At 43.3% G+C, this 26,226-nt stretch overlaps 1 protein-coding gene across 1 annotated transcript in view; it reads right to left on the reverse strand.

Annotated features, from left to right (window-relative positions):
- Window positions 1-2,234: 2,234 nt before the first annotated feature.
- The window catches only part of LOC104515929 (serologically defined colon cancer antigen 8-like), a 47,064-nt gene continuing 23,072 nt past the window's right edge, over window positions 2,235-26,226 (reverse strand). The window contains exons 4-5 of the mRNA XM_010160103.1: window positions 3,914-4,040; window positions 2,235-2,317 (exon numbers count right to left, since the gene is read on the reverse strand). Of these exons, the coding sequence (XP_010158405.1) occupies window positions 2,267-2,317; window positions 3,914-4,040 (178 nt within the window). The 3' untranslated portion in view covers window positions 2,235-2,266. The remainder of the gene's footprint in view (window positions 2,318-3,913; window positions 4,041-26,226) is intronic.

A 26,226-nucleotide genomic window follows, 5' to 3' on the forward strand; every position in this document is an offset into this window, starting at 1 on the left:
GGTGTGCTCCCCTGGTAGCATGGCAGGACCCAACGACCAGCGAGACATCAAACTGTGGGAGCTGGGGGAGCTGCCTAGAATTAAGGCACTGGAGTTCTGAGATTCGAACCTGAGAGATGTAAATGGCACCTGGAATAAGAATAAACTTCCTGCTTTGGCTGGTTTTGTGTGAGGGGACTAGAGGGTTGGCCTTTTTTTTCCTTGGCTGATAAGGCAATTGGGGCCGAGTGAAACCAGGAGAATTTATGAAGCTGCGGTTCAATAAAGAGCTAATTACATACAAGACCATGGTGCTTTTCCCCCCCAAACACAGGCACCAACGCCACCTGCTACAGTTGTGTCTGTGGCCGGAAAGCCGTGGGGCTGGAATGCCGTGACTGGTTAGCGACAGCCGGGGGAAACCAACCCGGTGTAAATCCAATAGTAATTGGTGTAAATCCCAATAATAATTAAATTTTCGTCCACCTTTCGGTGGCCTTGAGCGTGTTGTGCTGTACGCTGTTACGAAGAGTCGGTGCCAGCCCTGGGCGTTAGTGTAACGGGTGATGCACAGCCCGTGCTGGGAGGTTGGGCCACGTCATCACACTGGTCCTTGCGAGCTCTGTGAAGATGAAAATTACAGCGTGAGCATCTTCGTCGTGTTGGAGGCAGGTGGTCACTGAGCACACACTGAGCGTCTTTCACTAGCACCAGATTTAACATTATTATTTTAAAAGCCCGTAATTCACTGCTGAGAACGAGGAAGATGTTTTCCATAACCGCTGAGGAGCAGCCGAGACAAGTACCACAAGGGATGCTAAGAGCCTTTTAACTCCTGTTGCCTGCAAGGGAATTCAGCAGGTAGCAGGATGGGGTAGATCTTTTATCATGACTTTTTTTTTCATTCACTTTAAACCCTAGAATTTTCCTTACAGTGTCAATTGAGTTTTCCATGAGAAACAAGACTCTCAGCAACACCAGAATGTAGCTAAATATAAACATCTTCACCCCCAGCCTCTCATGTTCTTCCTTCCTTCCTTCCCCCCTCCAGCAAATACTAACACTAGGAATAAGAATTGCAGTGGAAGTAACACGAGTTTTGAAAACAAATCATAGGAAGATAAGATAATCATAGAATGGTTAGGGTTGGAAGGGACCTTAAAGACCATCTAGTTCCAACCCCCCTGCCATGGGCAGGGACACCTTCCACTAGACCAGGTTGCTCAAAGCCTCATCCAGCCTGGCCTTGAACACTTCCAGGGGTGGGGCATCCACAGCTTCTCTGGGCAACCTGTTCCAGTGCCTCACCACCCTCTCTGGGAAGAATTTCTTCCTGATATCCAATCTAAACCTCCCTGCTTTCAATTTAAACCCGTTACCCCTTGTCCTGTCACTACAGGCCCTTGTAAAAAGTCCCCCCCCAGCTTCCTTGTAGCCCCTTCAGGCACTGGAAGGTGCTATAAGGTCTCCCCGGAGCCTTCTCTTCTCCAGGCTGAACAAGCCCAACTCTCTCAGCCTGTCCCCATAGCAGAGGTGCTCCAGCCCTCTGAGCATCTCTGTGGCCTCCTCTGGACTCGCTCCAACAATTCAGTGCTGGTTTTAGGTTTTTTGCCCTAGGTCAGCTGGATTAAAATAAATGGTGCAGTTTTAAAATCTGGGACTTTTAAACTGAAGTTAAGTAACTGTTAAAACAGGAACAGCTGTAACTACGTAGCAGAACTGTAACTCCAAAAGCACTGCTCCAACTGCAATTATTTATACAGTGTTTCTTTCAACAGGACACCAAGTTTTATGATTTCTTGCAAAAGAAACTGTAATGTTCCTGAAGAAATAGAGAGGATTCTGCTTCTTCAGAAGGAAAATACCCCTGGAAGTGACAAAACTAACCAATTCCAAATCAAAACACAAACACCCAATGACTATCCCGACCAAAAAGTACCTATGGTAAAATCTGAGTTGTTCTAGAAGTTCCCACCTTTCCCTCCAATTTAAATATTTCACATTTTAAAAAATGCTGTCAGGTCAGCCTGTCTTTGCTGCGGGCTGCTTGTCCTAAATTTTTAAGTGCTTAAAAAATCCCAAATACAAGAAGCTCCAACAATTTCAAACCCCAAAATGTTTCAAGCGCTTCCTTCTCCCTTTTGTCTTGAAATGTTTGCCAGATTCAACCCACATCTGCAAATAGTTTCAGTCCTCCTTTCCTCTCCCTCTCCCCCCCTCTCCCTCTATATATAGGATACAGAAAACATACCTACTTCTGCTCATTCCTCTTTATCCATCCAGGTTTTTACTTGATTCCATCTGTGTCCTGTTTGAGATCAGCATCCCGGTGTTTTTCCTGAAATATGCAACTGCAGTTAGCTGTGGCTCACAGTCCAAGATGCAACAGCACATTTAGGTCAGTGTATTTTACATAATTTTTAATAGGTTAGGTATGATTGCTTTCTCCCCCTTTCTTCCCATCCCCCCCAACCTCCACTCCACCCCACTCCACCCCCCGCCAGAAAAAAGAGTTGTTGATTGTAAAGGAGAACTATTGAACAAGACAGTAAAATGTGGAATATGATATCACTTTCACCTCTGATCAACGCTGGTTCTGCTGCTGGATTTTTTTCTATGCTAGTGTATTTCTACCCTAGCTACATGAAGCTTTCCCGCGTTTATGCTGAGCCCTTTGTTAGTTTTCTTAAAACAACTGTTTGATAATCCAGGCAGCTCTTTTGGGCTGAATTCCAATTCCTGGAGAACAACTGTTGCTTTAAATAGCTACAGGTAGGTTTTTAGGACTCATGGAAGTGTTCAAGGCCAGGCTGGATGAGGCTTTGAGCAACCTGGTCTAGTGGAAGGTGTCCCTGCCCATGGCAGGGGGGGGGCAGTAGCTGGTCTTTAAGGTCCCTTCCAACCTAAACCATTCCGTGATTCTGTGATTAAAGGCATAACAAAGTATGGATTTTATTCCCATGGGTTAAGCATTTACTAAATTCTACAGCTAAAAAGCCTACGAAAAATAGTATGGTTTAACTATTTTGAAGGTCTAAGACACTCCCCTGTCCTGCTCACTGCCAGGTGTGCTCCTGGACTGAATTCCCTACAGCGAGTGCCTTTGTTACTTGTTAACAGAACCTCCCGTTACCCTGGGCAGTCGCAGCAGTTTGCAAGTTAGAGAACATCACACTATGGTTGAAATAGTTCATTTACTTAGTCACAGACCAAGGGTTTGATTATTTCAGTGTTTTACTGAAAACACACTCTGTGCTTGTTAGTTCTTCTTTTTCTGAAGACAAAGTAAAAAAAAGCCCAAACCATGCAGTCCTCTGCCTTACTTCCAAAGCACTGACCAACCAAAGAACAGTGGCCCAGAAAACCAGCCCCACCAGCCCCTGTGAAGCCACAGTGCCCAGGAGACCGCTGGAAGCAAGAGCCCGTCCTGGGAGAGCTGGAGGGCTGTGAGCAGTGCTGGGGCAGACCAGCGTCACGGTCTCCATCGCACTCGGCCGAGTGGCCACGGGGCAGCAGGAACGATAAGTGAGTTTTAAAAATATGGGGCAGGGGGAAATCACAAGGTGACAGGGGGCCTGAGGGTCTGACAGACGTCAGCAAAACACTCCAGCTACCAACATCAAGCTACCACTGAAACGTTAATGCGGCTAAGGAACGGATGTCCCTCTTCTCTGAAAAAGGAACTGTCACTGAGAACAGCCTCTGTCTTACGGTCACCTCAAACACTTCCTTTAGTTCGGGTTTAAGTGGGACACAGGTCCAGCTACAAGTCTCTTCCCAACTGCACAGATCTTTCATGTTTTTCGTAAGGTAAGGCCTTATTTCAAACAGCAGCAGCAACAAACCCTGACAGCTGAAATGAGACTGCTGGCGGGTTTCTCTGCTCACGCTGCAGAATATTCCCCCCAGACTTCCCTTCCTTTTGGCCCAGTACCTGCGCTCGCAGAAACTGCACCTCTTCTGTAAGCAGCTGCTTCTCCTTGAAGAGCTGATTCTGTTTGTTGAGCAACTCCACTAACTGCTGGGCAGTGGCCTGGCAGTGCTTGTCAAGCTGCTGTAACCTGGAAAAAAAAAACCAGATAAAAGCGTTGCAGAGCACCTGAAGTCGGAGTTCAGGGTAGCAGCTTTGATGCTGGCACTGGCGGGTGCTGCTCCCAGGTGACAGAACTCAGTCTGGCGGTCGGGCTGAGGCTGAAGTATTACTCCTAGGATGGGCACTTCACACTTTTAAGTGAGAACTTTTCAAGGTTTGCGCTTCTAATACGGCTTCAGAAGCCGTATCATGACATGACAGTGAATTCGCTTTGCCCTCAAGTGACACCAGCAAAGACCGCAGGACTGCATCCTGCTATCTAGTTACTAGGCAAGCTGCACATTCTGTAGCTGCTTCAGTCATCGTCTTCCTGAAACACACCCTCTAGTATCCAAACATCCCAAACCCCTGACAAACTGGACCTAGAGTGATAAAACCTTTTGTCCGCTGCTCTTTGTAACCTGGTCGATGCCCCCAAACTCGTTACAGAACGCAACATGTGTTTGAAGTAAGTTTAGTGTTAATTAAGCACATCGGCGTAGACCCTTTAATAGCGTAGCAGGGATTGCTGGGGAAGGATGTAAAGAGCCCGTCATTCCAAAGGTCGGCCTCCTCAGGGGCTGCAAGACAGAGGGAACACGCTGGCGGGAATGGGAAGGAGCACACAGCGGCTTTTTGCTTACGCTTGAAAAATGGGTGCCTGAGCCGGGACGGCGCAACTGCACCTTTACTTCTGTAACCACAAAACCTGGCATGGCTTGCTGTGTCCCCAGTGACTGCTCATTACTCCTGCCATGAAGCATGTAAAAAGGTCTGCTTGGGACTTGTAGTGAGGGACATGGCCACAAATAAGCTGGAAATGGTGTTTTTACACCAAATGCATTTCACTCTTTAAATGGGAATGTCTTTCATTAGAAGTCCTTGCGGATCTCTTAGCAGCTTCTTAGATAACAGAGAGAGAAAAACGTACACATCGAACCACTATGCACTTAGGGAGCATGAAGGGGCTGGTTTTTGTCACGGTCAGTTCGGGATCTAAACTCTGCACTTGCTTTTGTACACTACTTCTTGCTCAACATACTGAAATACAGCTTCAGCTGAACCAGGCTTTTCGGCTGTATCTCGTACAGGCTGTGTCGTTAATGGGATTAGTTGTGGGCTTACAGCGAGGCATGTGATTTTCTCAATCTTTCTACTTCCAGCTCCATGTGGTAGTTTTGACTCGTACAGCTGTCATAACTCCGCTAAGCTAATCACTCTGAATATTCACGTTCCTAATCAGGACTGTTCAAATAACTGCATTAGTAAACACCCCCAAATTCCTTGATAAAAAGCTAGGAAAATCTAACTGAGACAAAACTGCAAAAAGCTGTGTTGCAACCGGTGTTTACTGATCTGTATCTGCCAGCCAACCTCTTTGAAATCGAGCTGCAACGGTCACGCAGCAAACGTTGTGAACGCCCCTGTTTCACAGCGCCCCGTTACTCCGCTAAGGTTTCTTTGCAGAAGGGATTTGAGGAGCTGCAGGACCATCTCCTGGGGATCAGAACAAAACTAAACGCAGCTCGCTGCAAACGGCGACAGCTGGCTGTAAGCCGCCGAGGGAGCAAACAAAACCACCGCTTTGATAGCACAGGATAGTCATCTGCACGCACACGCGCTGTGCGTCTAACCTCACACTCCCCACACCTTCCAAACTGTACCACCTTGGTACAGGAGCTGTTTATGCTTCATTTCTTTACCAAAACTGATTCCAGGGGGATGAGATGTCAGAAAACACAGCAAAGCTCCCACACACAAACAAAACCCCACCCACGTACTGTTTGTTTTGAAGACAGTAGCTTTTCCACGAGCCTCTTGCCCCCGAGGAGCGCAATTCCAATGGTGGCATTCGCTGGAGGCAGTTTCAGACTGGAGAGCCGCTCCCGTTCTGCTCACTACTTGGCCGTTTATTTCCTTTAACTTGAGGAGGCTACGTGACCTTACTGCATTCCTTGAGTTGTAATAAAGACATCTTCTAGCCCTTAATTTCTAAAGTACTTGTACCTTTATAGCATTACTGGTAGGGAGGTGTAACTGGGAAGTGCTGGCTTCAGGCAGCCAAGGGAAGAACTCAGGGTTGCCCTACCTGTGTCAAACATCGAGGCTACGAAACCCTCCTCACGCATGAGAGCCCGGACTCAGCAGCTATCAACTCCAGTCTGGATTCAGGCCCTTAGAATTTAAGTTTCTCTTGACTTCTATGTTCAGTTAATAATTTACCCATTCTGCTGGTGTTTCAGTCTGGTTTAAGAACACTTCTATGGTCCCTGAGGGACTTTTGCACAAAGTTACAGTTACTGGCAGCTAAAGACACAGAGAAGTACATAAACCCCTTGCGGTGGGCAGACCCTGGATGGAGGCCAGGTGCCCACCAAAGCTCCTCTGTCACTCCCCTCCTCAGCTGGGCAGGGGAGAGAAAAATACAACAAAAGGCTCCTGGGGCAAGATAAGGCCAGGGAGAGATCACTCACCAATTACCGTCACAGGGAAGTAAGGCTCAACTTGGGGAAAGTAGTTTAATTTGTTATCAGTCAAACCAGAGTAGGCTAATGAGAAATAAAAACTAAATCTTAAAACACCTACCCCCGCCCCACCCCTCTTCTCAGGCTCAGCTTTGCTCCCCATTTCTCTACCTCCACCCCCTGAGCAGCACAGGGGGATGGGGAACGGGGGCTGCAATCAGTCCTGCTGCTCCTTCCTCCTCTGGGGGAGAACTCCTCACACTCTGCCCCTGCTCCAGCGCTGGGGTCCCTCCCACAGGAGCCAGTCCTCCACCAACTTCTCCAGCAGGAGAGACCTTTCTGTGGGCTGTACTTAGGAACCAATCAGTCCTGCTGCTCCTTCCTCCTCTGGGGGAGAACTCCTCACACTCTGCCCCTGCTCCAGCGCTGGGGTCCCTCCCACAGGAGCCAGTCCTCCACCAACTTCTCCAGCAGGAGAGACCTTTCTGTGGGCTGTACTCAGGAACTGCTCCAGCCTGGGTCCCTTCTGTGGGGTCACAGGACCTGCCAGCAAACCTGCTCCAGCCTGGGTTCCTCTCTTCATGGGTCTGCTGCTCCTGCCAGGAGCCTGCTCCAGTGTGGGCTGCCCTTGGGGTCACAGCCTCCTTTGGGCATCCAGCTGCTCTGGCGGGGGGCCCTCCCCAGGCTGCAGGTGAGTCTCTGCTCCTCCGTGACCCTCCATGTCTGCAAGGGCACAGCCGGCCTCACCATGTTCTGCACCACGGGCTGCCAGGGAACCTCTGCTCCAGCAACTGGAGCACCTCCTGCCCCTCCTTCTCCACTGACCTCAGTGTCCGCAGGGTTGTTCCTCTCACATATTCTCACTCCTCTCTCTGGCTGCAATTGCTGTTGTGCAGCAACATTTCCCCCTCCTTAAGCACAGATGGGCTTGGCCTTGCCCATCGGGCGGTAGGGCCCATTCTGGCTGCAAGAGCAAACTGCGCTGGTGCAGGCCCGAGGAGAGGCCCTTCCCCAGTGTGCCTCCCCTCGTGGGGAGAAGGCTCCGGGGAAAAGGCTCCGGCTGAAGAGCCATCGCTGCAGCACGAGGAAATTCCTCCCGTTCTGGCATCCAGAGACATGTCATTTCCAGCTCATGGGAATTTTACACCAAAACAACACTTTCTACTAGGCACTCACAGGCAGCCCATGCAAATTCCAAACCATTACTGCATACAAGCCTCACCCCACTCCGTTGGATAGTTCCGTATCCTTTCAGATCATACAAAGGGGGATTCAGATAAACTACTGTAAAGAGAAAAGTCTTCCAATATGGCAATACTAATCATGCTTTTCTGGTTTGTAACTTCACCATCCACTGTGTTACATGTAGAGTCTCCTCTTGAGCCGAGGGAGGAAGATAGCGCAGGCACTTGAGCTGGCCTTGACTAGCAGGCCACAACTTAACTTTTTATCATCTCTATCTATATCCAGTGCTTGAGTACAGGATTAATAAAGTTCCTTTTTACCATTCCAGGTCATGATGGATAAAAAGGGAGTAGTTCTAGTCAGTGTAGATCTCAGTCTGTGAATTCCCAAATTCTGTCTACCAGTCTGTTCTCCCAAAACTGCTGCCAAGCTGGCCCTTGGTCCACATGCCGGGGCTACCAGTCTGCTCCAGTGCATTTAGCTCCTGAGGACAGGCTCTGGGCCCTCTCACAGTATCTGCTATTACGTGTGACATGTGCAGCACAGCCACACATTCCCATATGCATTGTATCTGGCCTGCCTGCTGATCTCGTAAATGATTCAAGATGAGAAATGAACAGCTCCACCCACATTCACTGTACTTCCCATATGTTACAACTGCACATCGATGCCTGCCATCATTTTTACAACTGGGTGACAGAACCTTCTGCACATTTTGCTAATACGAGTGAGTGAGGTTGCACGGTCGCCACGTTCCCTTTGGCAACACCACCTACCAGGCAAACGTGTACTGCGTCCTGAGCATCTGACTGACCACCGTACCCTCGCCTTCCGTTCCAAATGAGATCGTCTTTCCACCACAGTGGCAAGATCTGTCCAGTTAGGATGTCGGGCTGCTGCTCCTCCTCGGCCTGGTAGTGCTGAAGGGCAGGAACTGACCCCACGCTCTGTCATGTTACTTCAAGGTGCAAGGTGAAGACAAGTAGCTCTTGAACCCTGTACATATGGACTACTTACAGGACAACCTGGCACTAAGGAGTAAGCTCCCATTTAGTCATACTAATAACATCCTTCAAATAATTCTCCATTAACCACTCTAAACCAAAATTCCTATTTCTACATAGAGGAAAGAGGCAGCTTTGTGCGACAAGCGGTTCCACAGAAGGAGAAGAAAACTGAGGCATCACAAGCTGTAATGAATACTTCAACGTAAACATTTTTCTTTGATTCTCAGTACTTGGAGCTCGTATGTAGCTTCACGTTAGAGCGGCTCCAGGCTACTTTGTGCAGCTACAACCTGCAGAAGTCTACATCTCTCACTCCACACAGCAGTAAAATTTCAGTCTGAGACTAGGCTGTATCCTAGCCTGTCCAGAAATGAAACAGAGAAGGACAGATAGGTTTTCCTACATTTTGACAGCTGTCGGTAGGCAACCACAGCAAGACCCTGCAAGAAACTAGGTGAAACATCGAACACAAAGCAGGTGAATTCCACCCAGCAGACTAAGCTTCCACTGCATCCAAGGCCACAAAGCCAGACTAGCACCCGTCGGGTTAAACTTAGACTGACCCTTTTTTCTGGCCTACAGACACAAAAAAAACCCACCTCCTTTTCTATAAAGACACATCACTGAAACAGGGGCACCCACAAGGCTCTGGCTGCAAGCTCCCTGCCCCGAGGGACTCGCAGGCCCATTAATCCGCAGGCAATCCGCGGTGAAGGGAACAGCTGATGGAACCTGTCAGCCCTCCCCCTCGGGTTTTAAAGTTGATTTCAGAGAAATTACCATGCAAGGATCTGTGGGCAGCGTCCATTCCCCCTGTAGTGGGGGTCAGTCCTTGACATAGCAGAGGCATTAAAAGGTTATTTACTCTTTGAGTACAGTCAGGGTACGGATGTAAAACGCTTTCCCTCCACAGAGCTGAATTTGCTGAAATGGCGTGATTGGATTGCAGCAACCTGCAGCAGCTAAATCACCAAATCCAATAACCACACTGCATTTACTGGCACACATCTTAATTAGGTTTTAATACTAGTAATCTGATAACTACTTCTGGCCAGCCAGCACAGAGCTGTCAGAGCTGAAGGGGCTGTTACGGAGCGGCTGGTCGGGCCTGCTGCTGCCCCCACTGAAGCCCCCCATCTGCCGGTTGCCACGGTAACAGAGGACAGCCCTTTGCACAGCTCCAGCCGCCCCCCAAAATGACCAAAACCCGAAGTCACGAGAATACATTACTGTGCGGCAAAACGCCCTTAAAAAACATTTCCCTTGTCGGGCCTGGATCTGAGTGCCAAGCTACTCGTGTCCAATGTCACTCCCGCACGGCTCGTTTGGCTGCAGGCGGACGCAGCGATCTGGGGCTACGAGGGGGAAAACTGGGGCAGTGTCACACCACGCTGCGGAGATGCAGCTGAAGGGGACTCTGCCCCGACATGAAGGCGGTGCCAGATTTAGTAATTGGCCATTTACGAATCTCAAATGTTTTTTAACAGACCATGAATTTTAAAAGGAAACACCGGTTTAAAAACAAGCCTGTCACAAGAAGAGAGAACAAGCAAAACGCAAAACGCTTTCCATCAGCAAACTTCTACCTCCCGTCACAATTTTTTTTCAGGACACCCGACAAATTTGCTATCACGTACTAAAGCAATAGGAAGCATTTAAATTGTGGTACTTAACAGGCAGTTGTACTACAGCACATTGAAGGATGTTAAATTTGTATACCCAAGTACCCAAGGGTTAGGAAATGCCAGGGTGAAGGCTGTCTGTGCAAGTCCTTCCCACCCCAGCTCCCACCTCACCTCTTCTCTGGCTCCGCTGCTCTCTTCCAGAGGCAAGTACCGACCAAGACCCTACTGAACCATTTCAGCCTAAACCTCAATTTTTGGCAAACCTAATGAAATCCCAAAAGAACTTCAGTGTTGACTTACAACAAGAAGCATCACACAACCTTAAATACAAACTCTGGTGATCACAGCTAGTTCCTGACACAGACAAAGCAGGCACTGCCTACCTTAGCCTCCCGCTCTGTATAAATCAGTGATCAGGCTTGCTTTGCTGATGTGAGGGTCTCGGAAAGCCAGACTTGCTGCCATGCAAAGAGTTAAGGTGCAAGGCTGGTGCTCACGGTGAGCTTGTTTCTGCAGCCACAACTGCCCCAGGTCCTGTCACTCCTCACCCCTCTGTCAGAGACAGCAGTACAGGTCACCCCTGCTTTCCACCTCAACTCTGTTACCTTTCTGTTTTACCTTTCCATAACAGAAGTGATGTTGCCTTTCTCATTAAGGCAGCAAAACTTACATTCACCACCTCTTCATATCCTGAATCAGCTCTGTGGACAACTAGGACAATTAAACCAGTAGTAAAAGCAGTTCTTGTATGAGCAACCTGCACATTCATTACGGTTTGCAGCACTGACAAATTCACACAGTAAATTCTGAGGTAACTAAGGAAGAATCCATAAATTTAGAAATGCAGACAAAGAGCAAATTATCCCCCAAAGTTTCACTACTGTCCTAAATTGCTATTTACTTAAGATCTTGAGCCATCAGATCAGGATCTTGAGACAACCTCCAAGATAAACATCTCGGAGAAATCCCCACACACTCCCAAAATTCAGAGAGGAACATCTATACTACCCACCCTTTAACTGAACTCCATTTTCCCTTCTAGCTTCAGAAGCAAAATGCTATGATTGACCTTTCTTATATTAAAAAAAAGAAACAAAACTGAAAAAACCCCACACAAATGAAGAAAAAAAAAAAGCAGCCGTAACAGGGAGGTAAAGGCAGTCAATGAGCCTCCACATCTCTGTCCCGACCTGGAAATCCTGACTTCTAATAGGACACAGGGAGACAGTTTAGGGCACATGAAAACAAGTTTCTGTGGCATTTCCCACTCTCCAAAATCCCTATTAAAAATTCTGTTGCCATATAAAAGGCCCAGAATGTCATTTGTTCAGGCAGAGAAGGAATGCGACCTATACCACTTCTAGCTTAGTAAGGTAAGCACTTGCCCACACTACAGGCAGAACAAACCCATCCAATTCACGTTAACAGATGGTAACTAGAGGTTAATAACCCTTGCACAGTACGGAATCAGACACCTAAGAAGAAAATGTCCACATTTCACTCCGAAACCCTTCACCCAGGTGGTTATTTATCACTTAACCGTTTTTCCCACCCCCCTTCGAACGCGTACTGGACAACCTCTAAATTCCTTTTTACCAAAGGAACCCTTAATTTTTCCACATGCTTTTAAAGAAGTGCCTCTAGTACATCACCTCCCATAAGACAACAATCACTGCATGCCATAACAGCGTTTACGAATAAGGATTAATTAGAAGTTTACGCAGGAACAGCAGCTTCCCCTTTGTTTCAGATGTCATCACTGACTATTAGAATATATCTTCACATCCACAGCTGGTCCAACAGGTTAAACAAATAGATCACGTCGGAAACCTGAGCCTGGACCTATTCCTGGGCTTCTAATAGCTCCCGTCTAACATGCTGAAGAGAGAACATTATCAGCCTGCTCTTCAGCAGGGGGGTGTAGCAGCTGGGCTTAGCTGGTGCGATGGCCACTTTTAGCCCTCCTGGGTTTCCACAGGAAGGAAATGCTGACAGAGAATGGAGGGCAGGCCAGAACAGACAGGGGTGAAAGCTTCACTAACATCTATTTGTGCCTGAATCCCTAGGATAAACGTGAGGACTTTCCTCCTTCAAAGGAATTCAAAATAATACGATGCATGATGAGAATACAAACTCTGGATCACGCCTGCTCTAGAGGAAAACGAGTTCTCGTTACTATTTTCTGCCTATAGTTGGAAAGTGTTTAATAAAACAATTCTTCACATCATTTAGGCTATTAATTTAGAATGCTGCAAAATACCTCAGGGAAAAAAGGGGTCAGGCTTGCAGAGACAATGTCAGAGGAATATACAGGATCTTATAGTCAGGTTAATTATTTTATTTTTTTTTTAAAGATGTTCACCTCTGTCTGATTTTGTTATGTGTCGGGTAGAACAGATTTTGTACAATTTCTCCATCAGGAAACAGTGTCTTGATAACCTAAGAGACACATATCCTATCAAGGTTTCATAAGTGGCCCACTCATGTTTATAAGGATCATACTGCAAGGTACATATGTGCATTACTGAGATTATTTTTTCCTGCACTTGTCTCACTCGTTAAAATGATTTCTGTTGTTGGTTTACAACTGGTTTATAAATGTGGTTCCATTTTTCCCACTGCTTACTCTGATTCCTTTTATTCATTCCCCAACTTGAGCCTTTACAAACTGCTAGTTGCTGTCCACATAAAACAATTACTATATTTGAGTCAGAGACACTGAGCATTCTTTTAATGCAATCTGCCCAATCCAAACTCTTTCCTTCAGAAACACTTCGCCTTTAGAAAGAAATTCCCAGCATGAACCTCATCAGAAGCGACATGTAACAGACAGTACATGTGGTGTTTGGGCAGGCAGCAGAGAATTGAAAAAGAAGGCTTTACTTTTTCTATCCCATGACATGTGCAGAATGTACATGTGGCCCAAGCTGACATCAGGCATTTGAAGCAAAAAAAACCTGCTAAAAGCATCAGCTTCTGTTAATCTACTTTGTCAGACATTGTTTCAATTAAAAAAATACTACCACTAGAAAGGGTGGTGCAGCTGAGCTACAACTGCCTCAGTTGTTTGTGACAGGCGCAGTTGCAGACTATCAGAACAGCATTGGGTTCAGTCCTGCTGTCCTCACCGAGCCCAATTTCTAACCGCTACCAGGAAGGACTGCAGGCTCTGTAAAGCTTCTGTTTACATTTATAGCTATTAGTATCTGTGTTTGAAAGGTCAAATGTCTCTTATTAGTGACCTTGCAGGCAGGAGCTCAACAGTGCCAGGTACAGCTCTCTCCTGGGTCAGTTATCTGCAAGAGAGTCTTCCCAGTTCAGTAACTACATATCATAGTCCTTCAAAAATGTTCTCCAGCATAGCTACTATACTGTATAGTTTGACCACTATAAAAATAAGCTCTAAAAATACCAAACACAAAGTGTTAAATATTTACATAGACATCACTCATTAGTTCCTCTGCTTAAACCCCATCACTCCTATTTTCCACAGCAGAGGTGCAAATATGACCCTCTTTCCAGTTCATTTCAAACAAGTCGTTTTCAAACAAGTGCTGGCGGGTGACACACACTTGCTTATTTTCAGGGTTCACACAGGGTGACTGTGGTTTTCATACATTACAGTGAAAGTAATGAAAGGTGTAAGATGTGTAAGGAGTGTAGTTTTATGCTTGTGACATGCAAGAGGAGGAATATGACTTTAAATTGGTGACAGAGATTATTTTTCTGTGCAGCATATTTAGATAGATGCTTTCCATGCAAGGCCCCGATGCTCTCCCCACACAGCCCAGATTGCTTCCATTTGTGAATTTACCAAGTCTGGCCCACTCCCCCTTCAAATACAGCTCTATCACACACGTCTATTTTCCAAACTTAGTCTGCCTAGGAAACAAAAATGAGAACGGGGGCACATACTGAGTGAGGATCCAGACAGAAATGCCTGGGAAGCAGGTCAAGGTGGATGTGTATGAGGCGTAGGGAAGAGCTGTGCTCAGATGTGTGTGGATATGCCCAAGGGACCTGCGGAGGTTTCGGCCTATTTCTCTGTTAGGGCTGGTTGGCCACGCAAGCGTGCTCCTACCTCACAGGTCATGCAAAAAAGGTTTTTTGCATTGGCAAGGGCTGTGGGGAGCGGAGTTTCATTCTGAGAAACTAGAGGTTTTCCATAAAATGAGAAAAGCTGGAGGATCTGAGCAGTACTGTCAGCCCACCTTCATGGAGCTCAGCTCTTAGGAATACACAGGCCACTTGGTGACTTGTTTCAGACTACATTAAAAATACCGTGAATCTGAATGTGAAGTGTTGAAAACCGCAGTTGCTTAGAAGCACTGAAGGAAAGCATTTTAGAATAGGCCAGTTGTGCTCTGAATTTACTGCATCAAGCCCAGGGGCTGAACTCAACCATTGCTATGAAATAAGAGAAATTTATTCCTGCTTTAGAGGCAAATGTCATTACAGCTATCCTCAGAATAACCATTAACCCCTCCACAGTAAGGAATACGACTGCATCGAGGCAGTTTGGAGGTATCAACGCACACAGATCGCAGCCAGTGGGAAGGGTCAATTATGCCTTTCTGGTGGCAGCAGCTGAGCTTGTTCCAGTGTCTCTGCAACGGCAGCACGGGGCTGTCGGGGCCACCGTGCAAAGTGAGCAAGAATGTCACCCCAGCCCAGCTCTCCCAGGTCATGGCTCAGCACATCAATCAGCATTCACTGACCCTGCACAGCCATCCCACCCTGGTAAGACTACCAGTAACTTCCGGAAGAATTCATTCTGTCCACAACATGTGCATGTACAGACTCTTCCCCTTCCACCGTATTTTAATTATTACCAAAATTCTAGCAAATCTAGCTACAAGTTGAAATCAACGTTACTCGTTTTCTTGACACGTCTCCAATGTAACTGTAAGAAGACAGTACTTTTTTTTTAGATTACATCAAAAGGTCTTGCTTAGTTTTGTTAGGTAAATTATGCTTTCCTCCTATTAATTCCCCATGTTCTAGTTTTTCAGTGGTAAGCAACGGCAGCAGCTTTACGAAACAAATGTTTAAACAAGAAAGCTCAAAAGTCTTGATATGCTCTTCTGAGCTGAACATTCTCACTCACATAAGTAGTTGGACAATTAAAATTAAGTGCCTGAAATCACTAGTAGTTAATTAAGAAAACAAAGTTGTGCCTCTCAATTTAAAAATGCAACCATTTTTTTTTGTTCTTTTAAGTAGGGATACAGAAGACAAGCACATATGCAAAATGAGAAGCAAGAGATCCACCCACTCAATCATTCAATTGCTTGTCTCTCTAGACTGGATTACTCGTGTCTCTAGACTGGGTAACCTCTGATACTGCTGCTGCAGCACAAGTAAACCATTACTCCAAATTCGCCATTGGAAAACCTACAGAGAGAAATGCATGTTTCTGAATGGAACACGCACATTTGGTAACACCCACCACAACGTTAGCCAACTCGCACACTAACGCGGCGCAGAAAAGGTTTCCGAAAAGACACTGAAAGCTCAGCAGATGCCCTGAGAGAGCCCGAGGTCCCGATGGGGGCTCACTGCTCTGACCCCACCCCTCCTCCACAGCCACCACAAAGCCTTCCAGAGACGCTGGTGGTCTTGGCACAGCTGCCCACCTCACACCTGGCTCAGCCTCGGCTGAGGCGAGGCAATGAGCAGGCCGACAAAACCCACCCAAGTCTCGCTCCCGAGGGAGGCTACTTTTGATCAGTGGTGAGCAACATATGCAGGCTCGAGCAGGGGGGCATGCAGGCAGCTCAGGAAAAAATTGTGTGCTGCTGTAACTGAACTGCAGATTAAGCTGAGGACTGCTGTTCCCTAAGCTCCAGACAAGGAGCCTTCTGGAGTAAGAAGAAAATTAAAGAGAAAAAAGGGCAGTAATTGTACTTTTACATTTAAGTTATTGTGAATTTAGGCTATGTTAGAGCAAAATTTGTCTGAGTTTACAGTAGTAAAGATCCTCAGTAGGGAAGATGCTTCTGTAAGCTAATGGTTTGTTTCTAATGTCTCTGAAACTGTAACGTTACCTGCTCAGCGAGTATTTACCTATGAATGAATACTTGGGCAGCCCTCATGTTATCTCCTTACATAAACATTGTGATATGGGATCACAATGAACTTAAAAGTCTCTTTGAATAAAATAATCTAATTACTTCTTCACTGCAACATCAGATTTTTAATTTCCTTTGAAACAAAGAGTATTGAGGAGATAAAACTGCATTTACAGGTGTACTAAGAGGCCTGATTTTGTTGAGACATACACGGGAGTTTAGAGTTCTACTGTGTGACAGAGACACAACTGAAACCTATTTCTGTTACAGTTTTGGACACAAAAGCTTTCATGCTGATCCAAAATAACTCCCATGAGCTGTGATGTGAACTACAGAGACTCCTGTAAAGCCCACAAAACCCCACCAAGAGCCCAATCCTGTGTTGCTAAAAACAAAAGGAATTTTGCCTTTAGTAGGAGCAGGCCCCTCGTCTGCATAAAGAGCAACTTGTCAAACAGAATACGAATGCCAAGCCGGTATGTAATAGCCACAAGCATGATAGCCCCAGTCTTGTTTTTAACTAAGCAAATCCCAGAGAGAGCAGTTTTCCCCCAAAATCTGGGCATCGGCTACAAATTCAACGAATTGTTGCCTCAAAGTGTTCACGAAGGATGCAGGACATTTGCAGAAGGGCACGAGCTTCTCATTTCAAAGGGAGGGAAACTATATGCTTTCATTATAAAAAACGAGAGTGTGAAAAAATCCTAACCACACAATAGGTCTCTTTCAAGAATCAAGTTCAGCATTAGATCTCCCAAGTCTCCCGTACATTAAAAGAAGAACACAGAATAACGACATAAAAATCCTTCACAAAAAACCAACAAGCAAGGATGAAGCAGTACCCGCCTGGGGGCCAATTGCCTCTCCAGCAGCGGTAAGGCTGTTACTAGGCTTGCAGTACCATTTGTTCCATTACACAATCTCCTGAAGCCTTTTACAGAGAGCTAAAACAACTGCCTGTACCAACACGACACATGGCTTTCCATCCCGACTCTTTGCTAATCCAGACGCTCCAACCATCTTTCTTTAAGATGCCATATGGTTGGCAGAAGCCTGTAGATCTAGCAGCACATCTGCTTGTATGTTACTTCTCCCCTCCAACTCCCCCCTCCACACCACGAAAGACAGAGCAAATAATTATTTAACATGTAACCAGTTAAACTGCATTTAAAGAGGACGGGGATTATTTAGCTCTAGATATTTTAAAAATATAGATTGTTACAGAAGAACATTCATCTCTCAGTGATTTGAGAAATACAGAGAAACAAAACAAAGAAATGAAAGGCACGTGGGCAAAACGATCGCTGCATTTGAATTATTTAAATGACTGCCATTTCAGACCTTATGCCCGAAGATTTATTCCCCACATTAGCGTGCCACTGAAGAAGGGACTGAATTTTCTCTCTGCTTTTGTCAGAGGTGAATCAGACAAGCAGGCTAGGAAACTATAACACACTAAACCATGCTTTGTTAAGCGAGCAGAGTGACTCTGTATGCTAATGACTCTGCAGGAATACACTGATACACTGATTTTTTTGGTGTGATGAGCAAAGATTATTGACACTGTTGAAATCCTGGTTGCGCTGGCATGCAGGCACCCAGGTTGTCTCTTTAGAATCCAGACGCTAGGAAGACAGGCTGCAAAAATAATTTTGTTCGTGATGAGTTATCATTTGACCATTTATGACATAATTGACTATAACAGAAAAGAAAATATACACTTTGGAGCCTGAAATAAATGAAAAAAACCCCAAACCTCGTACACAGAAATTACAAATAAATGCTACTATAAAACTCTCGACCACTCTGTGATGAATAACCACCTCTGTTAACGAAGGACAGGCAGAGATGGAAATGTGTAAGGACAGACGGCACAATTTTGCATTTCTGCCTGCTGAGGATTTGCAGCACCTTTTGTTCAGAAACACTATTTCCTCGTTCAACATTTCACGCATCAGTAAAATAAGGCATCAAAGAGATAAAAGATAACAGCTATACCTCAAAAGCTGCTCACATGTATTGTTCATGTGGTTATCTGGGTAGAGAAAAGCAGTATGTAGCATATGGACCATGAAGCACATGTGTATGTTCTAGCATTTTTCAAGCAACATAGAAACTAAACATGCATTTGCTCCAAATAGTCTCCCCACATCAACTCTCCAATGCAATGAGCACAGAACGTTCCTCTGCCTTCCTGAAAACAGCTTTCCTTACAATATGGGAATGCTTGTGTTCAACTAGATGATGTACAAATTGTTTTTTCCCTCAGCTAGGGAGGGAGTTAGAGTTCCTAAACAACCGACAGAGAGACTGTGTCCTACCCTCACAGAAAGAGCAGACCAATGTTGATGTTTTGGTTCAAACCAATACCTTTGAGGACACAGTAATTGGTTTCTAAGCTGTTTATTTATGGCTAGTACTCTCCTTTCCCCTCTTCTCTGTCTTAAGGCTATTTTAAATGTCATCAAAATAGCTTTGGATAGCTTTATATAAAAACAAAATTAAAAAGCACCTTTCTCCTCCCATAATTATCCTCCCAGAATTCCATTTCTTTTTCCTCTTCTTTTCCTTAAGAAAAAGATGACAGAAGTTCAGAACACTCTCGTATTTCAAAATGTAAAATGTGGCAATGTATTCAATGACGTAACAGTTTAGCTCAGTTTAAATTTGACAGGGCTTGATTTACCAGCTATAATAAAGAATTGTATAGAGGGTGTTTACAGTAACAAAAAATGTCTATAAATAATTACAGATTAAGATTTTAGTTCCCTGCATACTCTTCAAAATTTACAAATTATGACATTAGGTAAAAAAAAAAGAAAAAAAAATCTCCCCAACCCCTTGGATGAATCTCTTCCATATCTTCTGTGTTTTGCACACATTTCTGCTCATTAATCAATTTTCATTTCAGGTATTAATGCCCATGCTTGGCCCACCTGCTCCAACCTTTTTAGAGGGCTCTGGGAGATGAGAGAGAAAACTTTTTCCAATCGTGTGATTGTATACATTAACTTCCTTTATTTTCCCAAGATGGAGGGTTTTTTGCATTTTTCTGAAAGATCCTCAATAAACTCAACAGCACTTAATGGGTGTCAAAAAGCCTATTTTATCCATTGGGTTGCTTTTTGGGTTGTTCCGTAAAAGCCCATACAACCATTAGAAACAGAATTTCAGAAACAAAGGGGTTGGCCACAAGAGGCTGCATATGTAAACATACTCTGGATTAAGCATTCCAGAATTTAAAATTACCGTTTAGGAAAAAAGTATGGTCCTACATTTCAGTATGAGAGAGAAGAACATTGTATACATGCTATATCTTCTTGCCTGAGAACAGGTGAACGGAAAGAAACCATGGGTAAAGTCTTGGCCAAGACCTGCCGCAAACTGACTACTGTAGAAATAACGTAAATGCTGCATGCTGTCTTATTGCTTACAGGCTAAGAAGAAAAGACTACACTTTATTCTCTTGACAAGCAATGGAAAATTATGAAGGTGCAGTGTACATCTATAGCTTCTCCCCTGACTGCGGAGTGTAATTGTACTGCTTCTTACACATGCTCACCTTTAACGATTTCTGACTGAAAGTGCCAATGAGTTACTGGTTTGCAGTTTAGACCACTTAAGAAAAAGACTGGGTCTGATGAATAAGCCACTATCCTATCTTGGTCATAGCTAAAAATGCAAAAGAACTGGGGTTTGTGTGTGTGTGTATTTGGGTTTTGGTTTGTTTGGGGTGAGCAGGTAAAGTTTATAAAGACAAGACAGTTCTTCTTAAATGGCATAATCAAGATTATAAAAGTAGGTTTAAAGCTTGTGGTATTCATAATAGAGGTATATAACTGAAATGTCTGCTATCATTAAACAATAATTGTAAATCATCTGCCTAGTTTTACTGGGCACTTCATTTATAGCTTGTGGAAATAACAGAATTTCTACATTAATTTGTAGAAATAACAGATTTTTTTCCTCTTTGAGAGACAGAGAAATGGGAAATTTAAAGGAAAACCCCTTCAATTTGAGAAGGACTACACAGGGAAGTGGGGATATTAGCAAGGCAATTAATTTCTTCCTTCATAACCACATGAATCACCTTAGACATCCATTCTCAAAACAAAGTCTAGAACAGCTACACTGAAAAATGACTACACTTCATACCAACATTTTTAATTTTGCAACTCCTCTTCTGGTATAATTTCTAGTTCTGGATTGTGACTTCATGTACTTAAATTTTAAAGATACAATAAGAAAATACACTTCACAGAGAAATTACGTAATCAATAAGGTATCTGAAAGAATTCAATTAACATTTCTACAACTTTCCCAGTTCTCAAACTATTCTAATGTAATCAGTTTTTATTATTCTAACTCTTAGGTATTACCTGATCATGTTTTAATAATCAAGGTGATTCTTCTGAATTGCCTGGGAGCTTTGCTTATGTGCATTAAACAATCCCAAGTATTAAGCTTGTTGCCTTTTATTATTTTTAAGAAGCCAAACAAGTTTGGCTATTGCTATTCTAAAGCTTGTCATTAAATTGAAAAGAATGTTTACAGATTAAACATGAGAAAACACAGAAATTTCAAAAATGTCCAAGATGTTCTGCAGTACTGAAGTTCCAAATTTCTACATGTGTCAGAGTTCTGGAACCATTATTTGGGTTTTTAAACTTTGCCTTCCTCATCTGACACAAATCGGTCATGGAAGCATTCAGCCTCCACGTTGCAGTTTGCAACATATGCAAGTGCACGTGAACAATACATTCCCTGATGAATTATTACTCATTCAGCAATTACATATATTTTACATACACATATTTTACCATATACAAGTATTGTGACCTATTATTGCAAGTTGCACTTGCATTTATTTCTACAGCTTTGTAGCATTTTGACTTCTGAAATTTCCCTTGCAATGTGATGTCTCCTCCATCACAGCACTGTTATAATCAAAATTAATAGGCCAAGATAGTCTTCTAAAATTAAACTCTGATCTGAAAGGTACATTTGAACATTTGGGGATCTCTCTTCAGATGCTGACAGGGAGACATGTGAGCGGATGTAGAGAGAATCTGGATATATGGTTCACATATGGGCCTAACAAGAGCAATCTCTTCATATAAAGACACTATTTCTCATGCTAAGTCTACCTTGTTTTCTAATGTCAGCTGAAAGGAATGTTGGAATCTGGGGCAGTTTTCCGCATCAGAGTCTGTTACTTAACTGCCTGATGTCAGAATTATTGTCTCTTTTCATACGACCTCTGCAGTTTGAGTTTTTTGTTTTGTTGTTGTTTTGGGTTCTTTTGTGGGGGTGGGTTACTTGTTTAAGACTACCAATTCTACACCCTCTTAGGAAATCTTGTTTTTCTTGCTTATTCTTTTACTCAAAGCATCCTGAAATTATTAAGTTACCTCAACTGATAAAGGATTTTTTTTTCCAGTGTTATATTAGAACCATGAGATTACTACCAATTCAACTGTTACAGAAGAAATTTGGTATTTGGCATTGTCAAGAACCAAATGCTTTGAGCACAAATCCTTCATCTGAGTCTAGATCCCAAAACACAGGTCCCAGGCACAATGCTACACTAGTTGTCATTTAGAGCTTCCTTCTGCAGAGCACAGAATCCAATATGTCAGGACAAGACAAAAGCAACGAGTAGGAATAAGTGGAAAACAACTCTTGGTGGCTTAGGTAGGCTGTCATGTAGTAAAAGTTAGCGTGAAGGCACATACCATATAGCCCAAAGGCTCATTTTGCTCAGAATGCTACAGTTCAGTTAAGAAAAGAAGTGCAGTAGAAAGGAAATCTAGTTGCAGACATGCAGAAGGTAGGACTTGTACTATAGCTCAATGTAGGAAAATCTATGACTTAACCCTGATTATAGTGTGTAGCCATGCCTGAAGCACAAACATTTTTACTCAGAGTGGTCTGCAAGAAGACCACCAACGTTCATTAATGCTTACTGCTCCTAATACACAACCATTTCACAGCGTTACCTTAGAAGACGTTAGGAGAGATCAGTACAGCATCTTTCCACACAGCATACAAATGACCTTAAACCAGCAATGTCAGGAACAGTTTTACCCATACTGTGGTACAGAGAGACAGCACTTGGAAAAGAACTGCCATAGTTCAAAACAAAATGCTCAGAAATCTCTGATAAGCTGCCAGAACTCAAGAGCATTCAGAGGATCAAGAAAATGGCCAGAATTCATGTTTTATGGGTTTAAATAACTTAGGAAAACCAAACAAAGTAGCACCTCCGAGCTGTGCAATCCTAAGCAACGGCATCGTCTGAGGAAAAAAAAGCACTGGAATAAGGACCAAGACATGCGAGCCTGCGAGGTGCTGTCAGAGCTTACCTTCACTTAGGGAATATGCTCAGGAAAGGAGGTTGGAGGCAAAAGTTGCCTCTTAGAGCTCCTAAATTATTTTGCAGCTAAGTCATTACAGCAACTAAGGGGCTTAATGGTTTGCAGCTACCTATGAGACACAGGGTTCACAGACAGGTCTTCATTTAGCTCCCCACACCCAGAAGAAATGAAAAAGTCTTTTTAATTCAAGGTCCTAATTAGGATGATGATTGGAAGAAATCCCAAACCTTCACACTTGACAATAACAACCTATGTGTTTACACCCGGACTCTTGTAGCGGATTGCAGGGAGAAAACTAAGACTTAAAGTACGCTAAATAAATTACGCTACCTTATCTAGCTGAGGTCTGAAGTCAGTTCCAAGTTTTGAAGAAGTCCAGAGCTTTTGAGGGAACTCAGCCAGCAATTTAGGCAAAGATTTCTTCAAAGGATAAAGAGGCTTGATCATTTTTTTCTTTTTCTTTGTCCTCCTCTTTTCTTTTTCAATAAAAGCAACATCTCTGATTTGTGAGCACAGAGTTTTGAAAGGAAGGGAGAAAACACCATTACAAATAGCAAGCAAAGCTTTCAGTTTATGAACCTACTATTTCATCCGTGAAATGTCCAGGTTGCCTTCATCATCATTTCCAAAACACCACATTATATAAGGCAACAATGGAATACTAGGCTGGTCTGTTTCCCATATTTTTAGTTGGCTCAGCTGGGAAGTGAATCCAGGCTGTTGCCCCAGGATGAGTGAATAATTTAACTCAAATGCAATTTTGCACAAAATTACTTTCACAACTGGAAAAAAAAAGAAAAGCATGGCTAGTCAGACTCCTTGCTTATCTTTAGATAAGAATTTGAATTCTTCCCCAAACTAAACTTGTGTCACCCACAGAGTTCAAAGTTTAACAGTAACAGTGTTACTGTTAAATAAACGAGGTATAAATTGTGCCATCCAAACACCAAGATTTTCTGCTCTAAGAGTTAACTGCTCCTGCACAAAGTGTCAAATACAATACTTAGGCGTTACGTCTCGAACAGTACTGCGCTGACTTGAGTAAAATCTCTGCTCAGGAGTAAAATTTATGCTGAAGTAGATGCAAGACAAAAACCCCAAATTGTACATCGATATTTAGAAGAGGTCTGTTGCACGTGGAACTGGTTTTGATCTTTAGATCATAAACTCCTGGAGGCACAGATCTTCTTTAATTACATGACTACAAAGCACCATGTGTTTCCATTATGCTATTAAATAATAGATTTAATTTGAATTTACATTTGTTGATGTAAACATTACTGACTGTAACATTACCCTCCAATCTGACACAGAAAGTCACTGAAGTATTAGGAACAAATTCCTTCCCTTACAGATTACAAAGGAAAGAATCCCCAAATGTGTGATGTGAAAATATGAACAGAAATTAACTTAATAGGAGATAATAAATTTTAGTGGAACAGAATTGTTAAGATGGTATTTTCTGACAAATAACACTAACCTCTCAGGTAATCCTCATTTTCAAATCTGCTCTACAATTCTCTCTTGTTTAAGGGACTGAAGGAATGCAGACATTTCCAGCCACCAAAGTTCCAGTGGTTATTAAAAGGAAAAAAAAAAGTAGCAGGGGAAGGTTCACTCATCTTGCAACACCGCTTTAACAGAAGTGGAACTGGGGGCTCTGCTAATGAATTTAACTATCACGAGTCTACTCAGCTAGCTTTTTACTAACATTAATTTTACCTCTTCTTCTGCATAAACAGTCCCTGTCATTGAAAACTTTGTTTGGGGTCGCTTCCTTCCATCAGGTGGGGCTCAAACGGAACAAAGTAGTGCTGGGTCCACAGACCATTTTAACACAATAGAAAGTTAACTTGCACATGCACTTTTAATAGGAAAAAAAACCTTGACTATTGCTGAATGAAAGGGATTTTAATCATGTATTATAGATGACCTGCAAGCACTTGTAATACTTGCCATAGATTTCCCTGTTTGGGAGAACCTAGGCACAAAGAAAAACATTTATGTACCATATAGGTGGAATGTATTGTTTAGTTTACGTCATGTTTATTAAAAAAAAATTACTTTCAAATAGTGGAGCTTGCAAATTATATCTAATCTAAGCATTAAGTAACAACAACAACTAAGCTTAAATTTGCCAGAACAGAAGCAGTTGAAAGTGGGAGCAGATAGCTAAGACAGAGTGAAAAGCAGCAATATTCTATGAAGATTGTACTGACTTTTGGTTTTTATCATATAGCTCACAACACAACTGAGTAAACAAGTAAGATGCATGAAAAATTTTGAGCAAGCAGCAGTTTTTGTTCACTTTGTACATTCAAAAATTCTTTTTCCCAAAAGGTCCAGAAATCTTCAGAATACTTTTATCAGGAAACACTGGTTCCACATGTAGAGATGGAGTACCTGAAACTACCTTAAATGAAGAAAAGCATGAAATCGTAAAGGGAAAAGAACAGCAAAAAGCACTGTGAGAAGACATCTTCTTCTTTTGTATTTAAAGAAGTGTTTTTCCATACAATTTAACGGATTTTTTTTTTGTCTGGAAGTATGTGATCCCCTCTGACCCATTCCTTTTCCTTTTGTCCTTACACTAACCTGCAGAAAGAAATAGTGGAAAAACAGGGCCTTCTGTGTGATCTAAAAATGCATAGACAAAAAAAGAAAACCCACCCAAACCCTAGACATAAGTAAAAAGATGATGGCCAGACAAAAACAAATGAGTATTTGAAGTGCTAGATTTGACAAAAGGAAGTCTCCTTATTAGATCCAGACCACCCATAGACAGTCCCAACAGTGGGAGCATACTCAACACTGTAGGTGAAGGATTACCTGGAATTCATATAATCCTGGATTTTTGATCACATCATTAACAAATGCACGTACTTCTGGTAAAGCACTCTGGACTGCAAAAATAAAGTGTAATAAATATGGGAAAAGTGTAAGATTGACAACTTCCCTAATACTTTGCACATGGGAAAGAGAAGCCCTGTAACTTGTTTTGTTCTTGATTTTATCCAGTCCTCCATCCCTAATTCTCATTTGCACCAACTCTCTAAGAGGGTAAAACCCTCTGTAAAAATGGAGTTTTCTTTAGATATCTGCAGCTTTCTAATCATGTTCGGAAAAAATGCGGTGGATCTGTCAAATTTGTTATGCTATGCATGAAGGCACAGGCCTCCCACGTGAAATTACAACAGCTACCTAAATGATTCTAACAGAGGCTAACCATTCCCAATATGTAATGCAGCACAAAAGTAAATCTCTCCTTTTGGAGAGGGGAAAAAAAAAAAGCTTTTTAAGTTTCTTGAAACATTAAGTTGGTATATGCACATGTTCCATCAGATGTTAAACATTCTCCTTTTAATGCAAGTGATTTACACAGATTTATACAAAACTGGATGACCAAGTCATAGGCACTACTTTAAAGGGTAAGCTCAGACTTCAG

Source organism: Eurypyga helias, unplaced genomic scaffold (assembly GCF_000690775.1).
Source record: "Eurypyga helias isolate BGI_N326 unplaced genomic scaffold, ASM69077v1 scaffold1641, whole genome shotgun sequence".
Lineage (NCBI taxonomy): Eukaryota > Metazoa > Chordata > Aves > Eurypygiformes > Eurypygidae > Eurypyga > Eurypyga helias.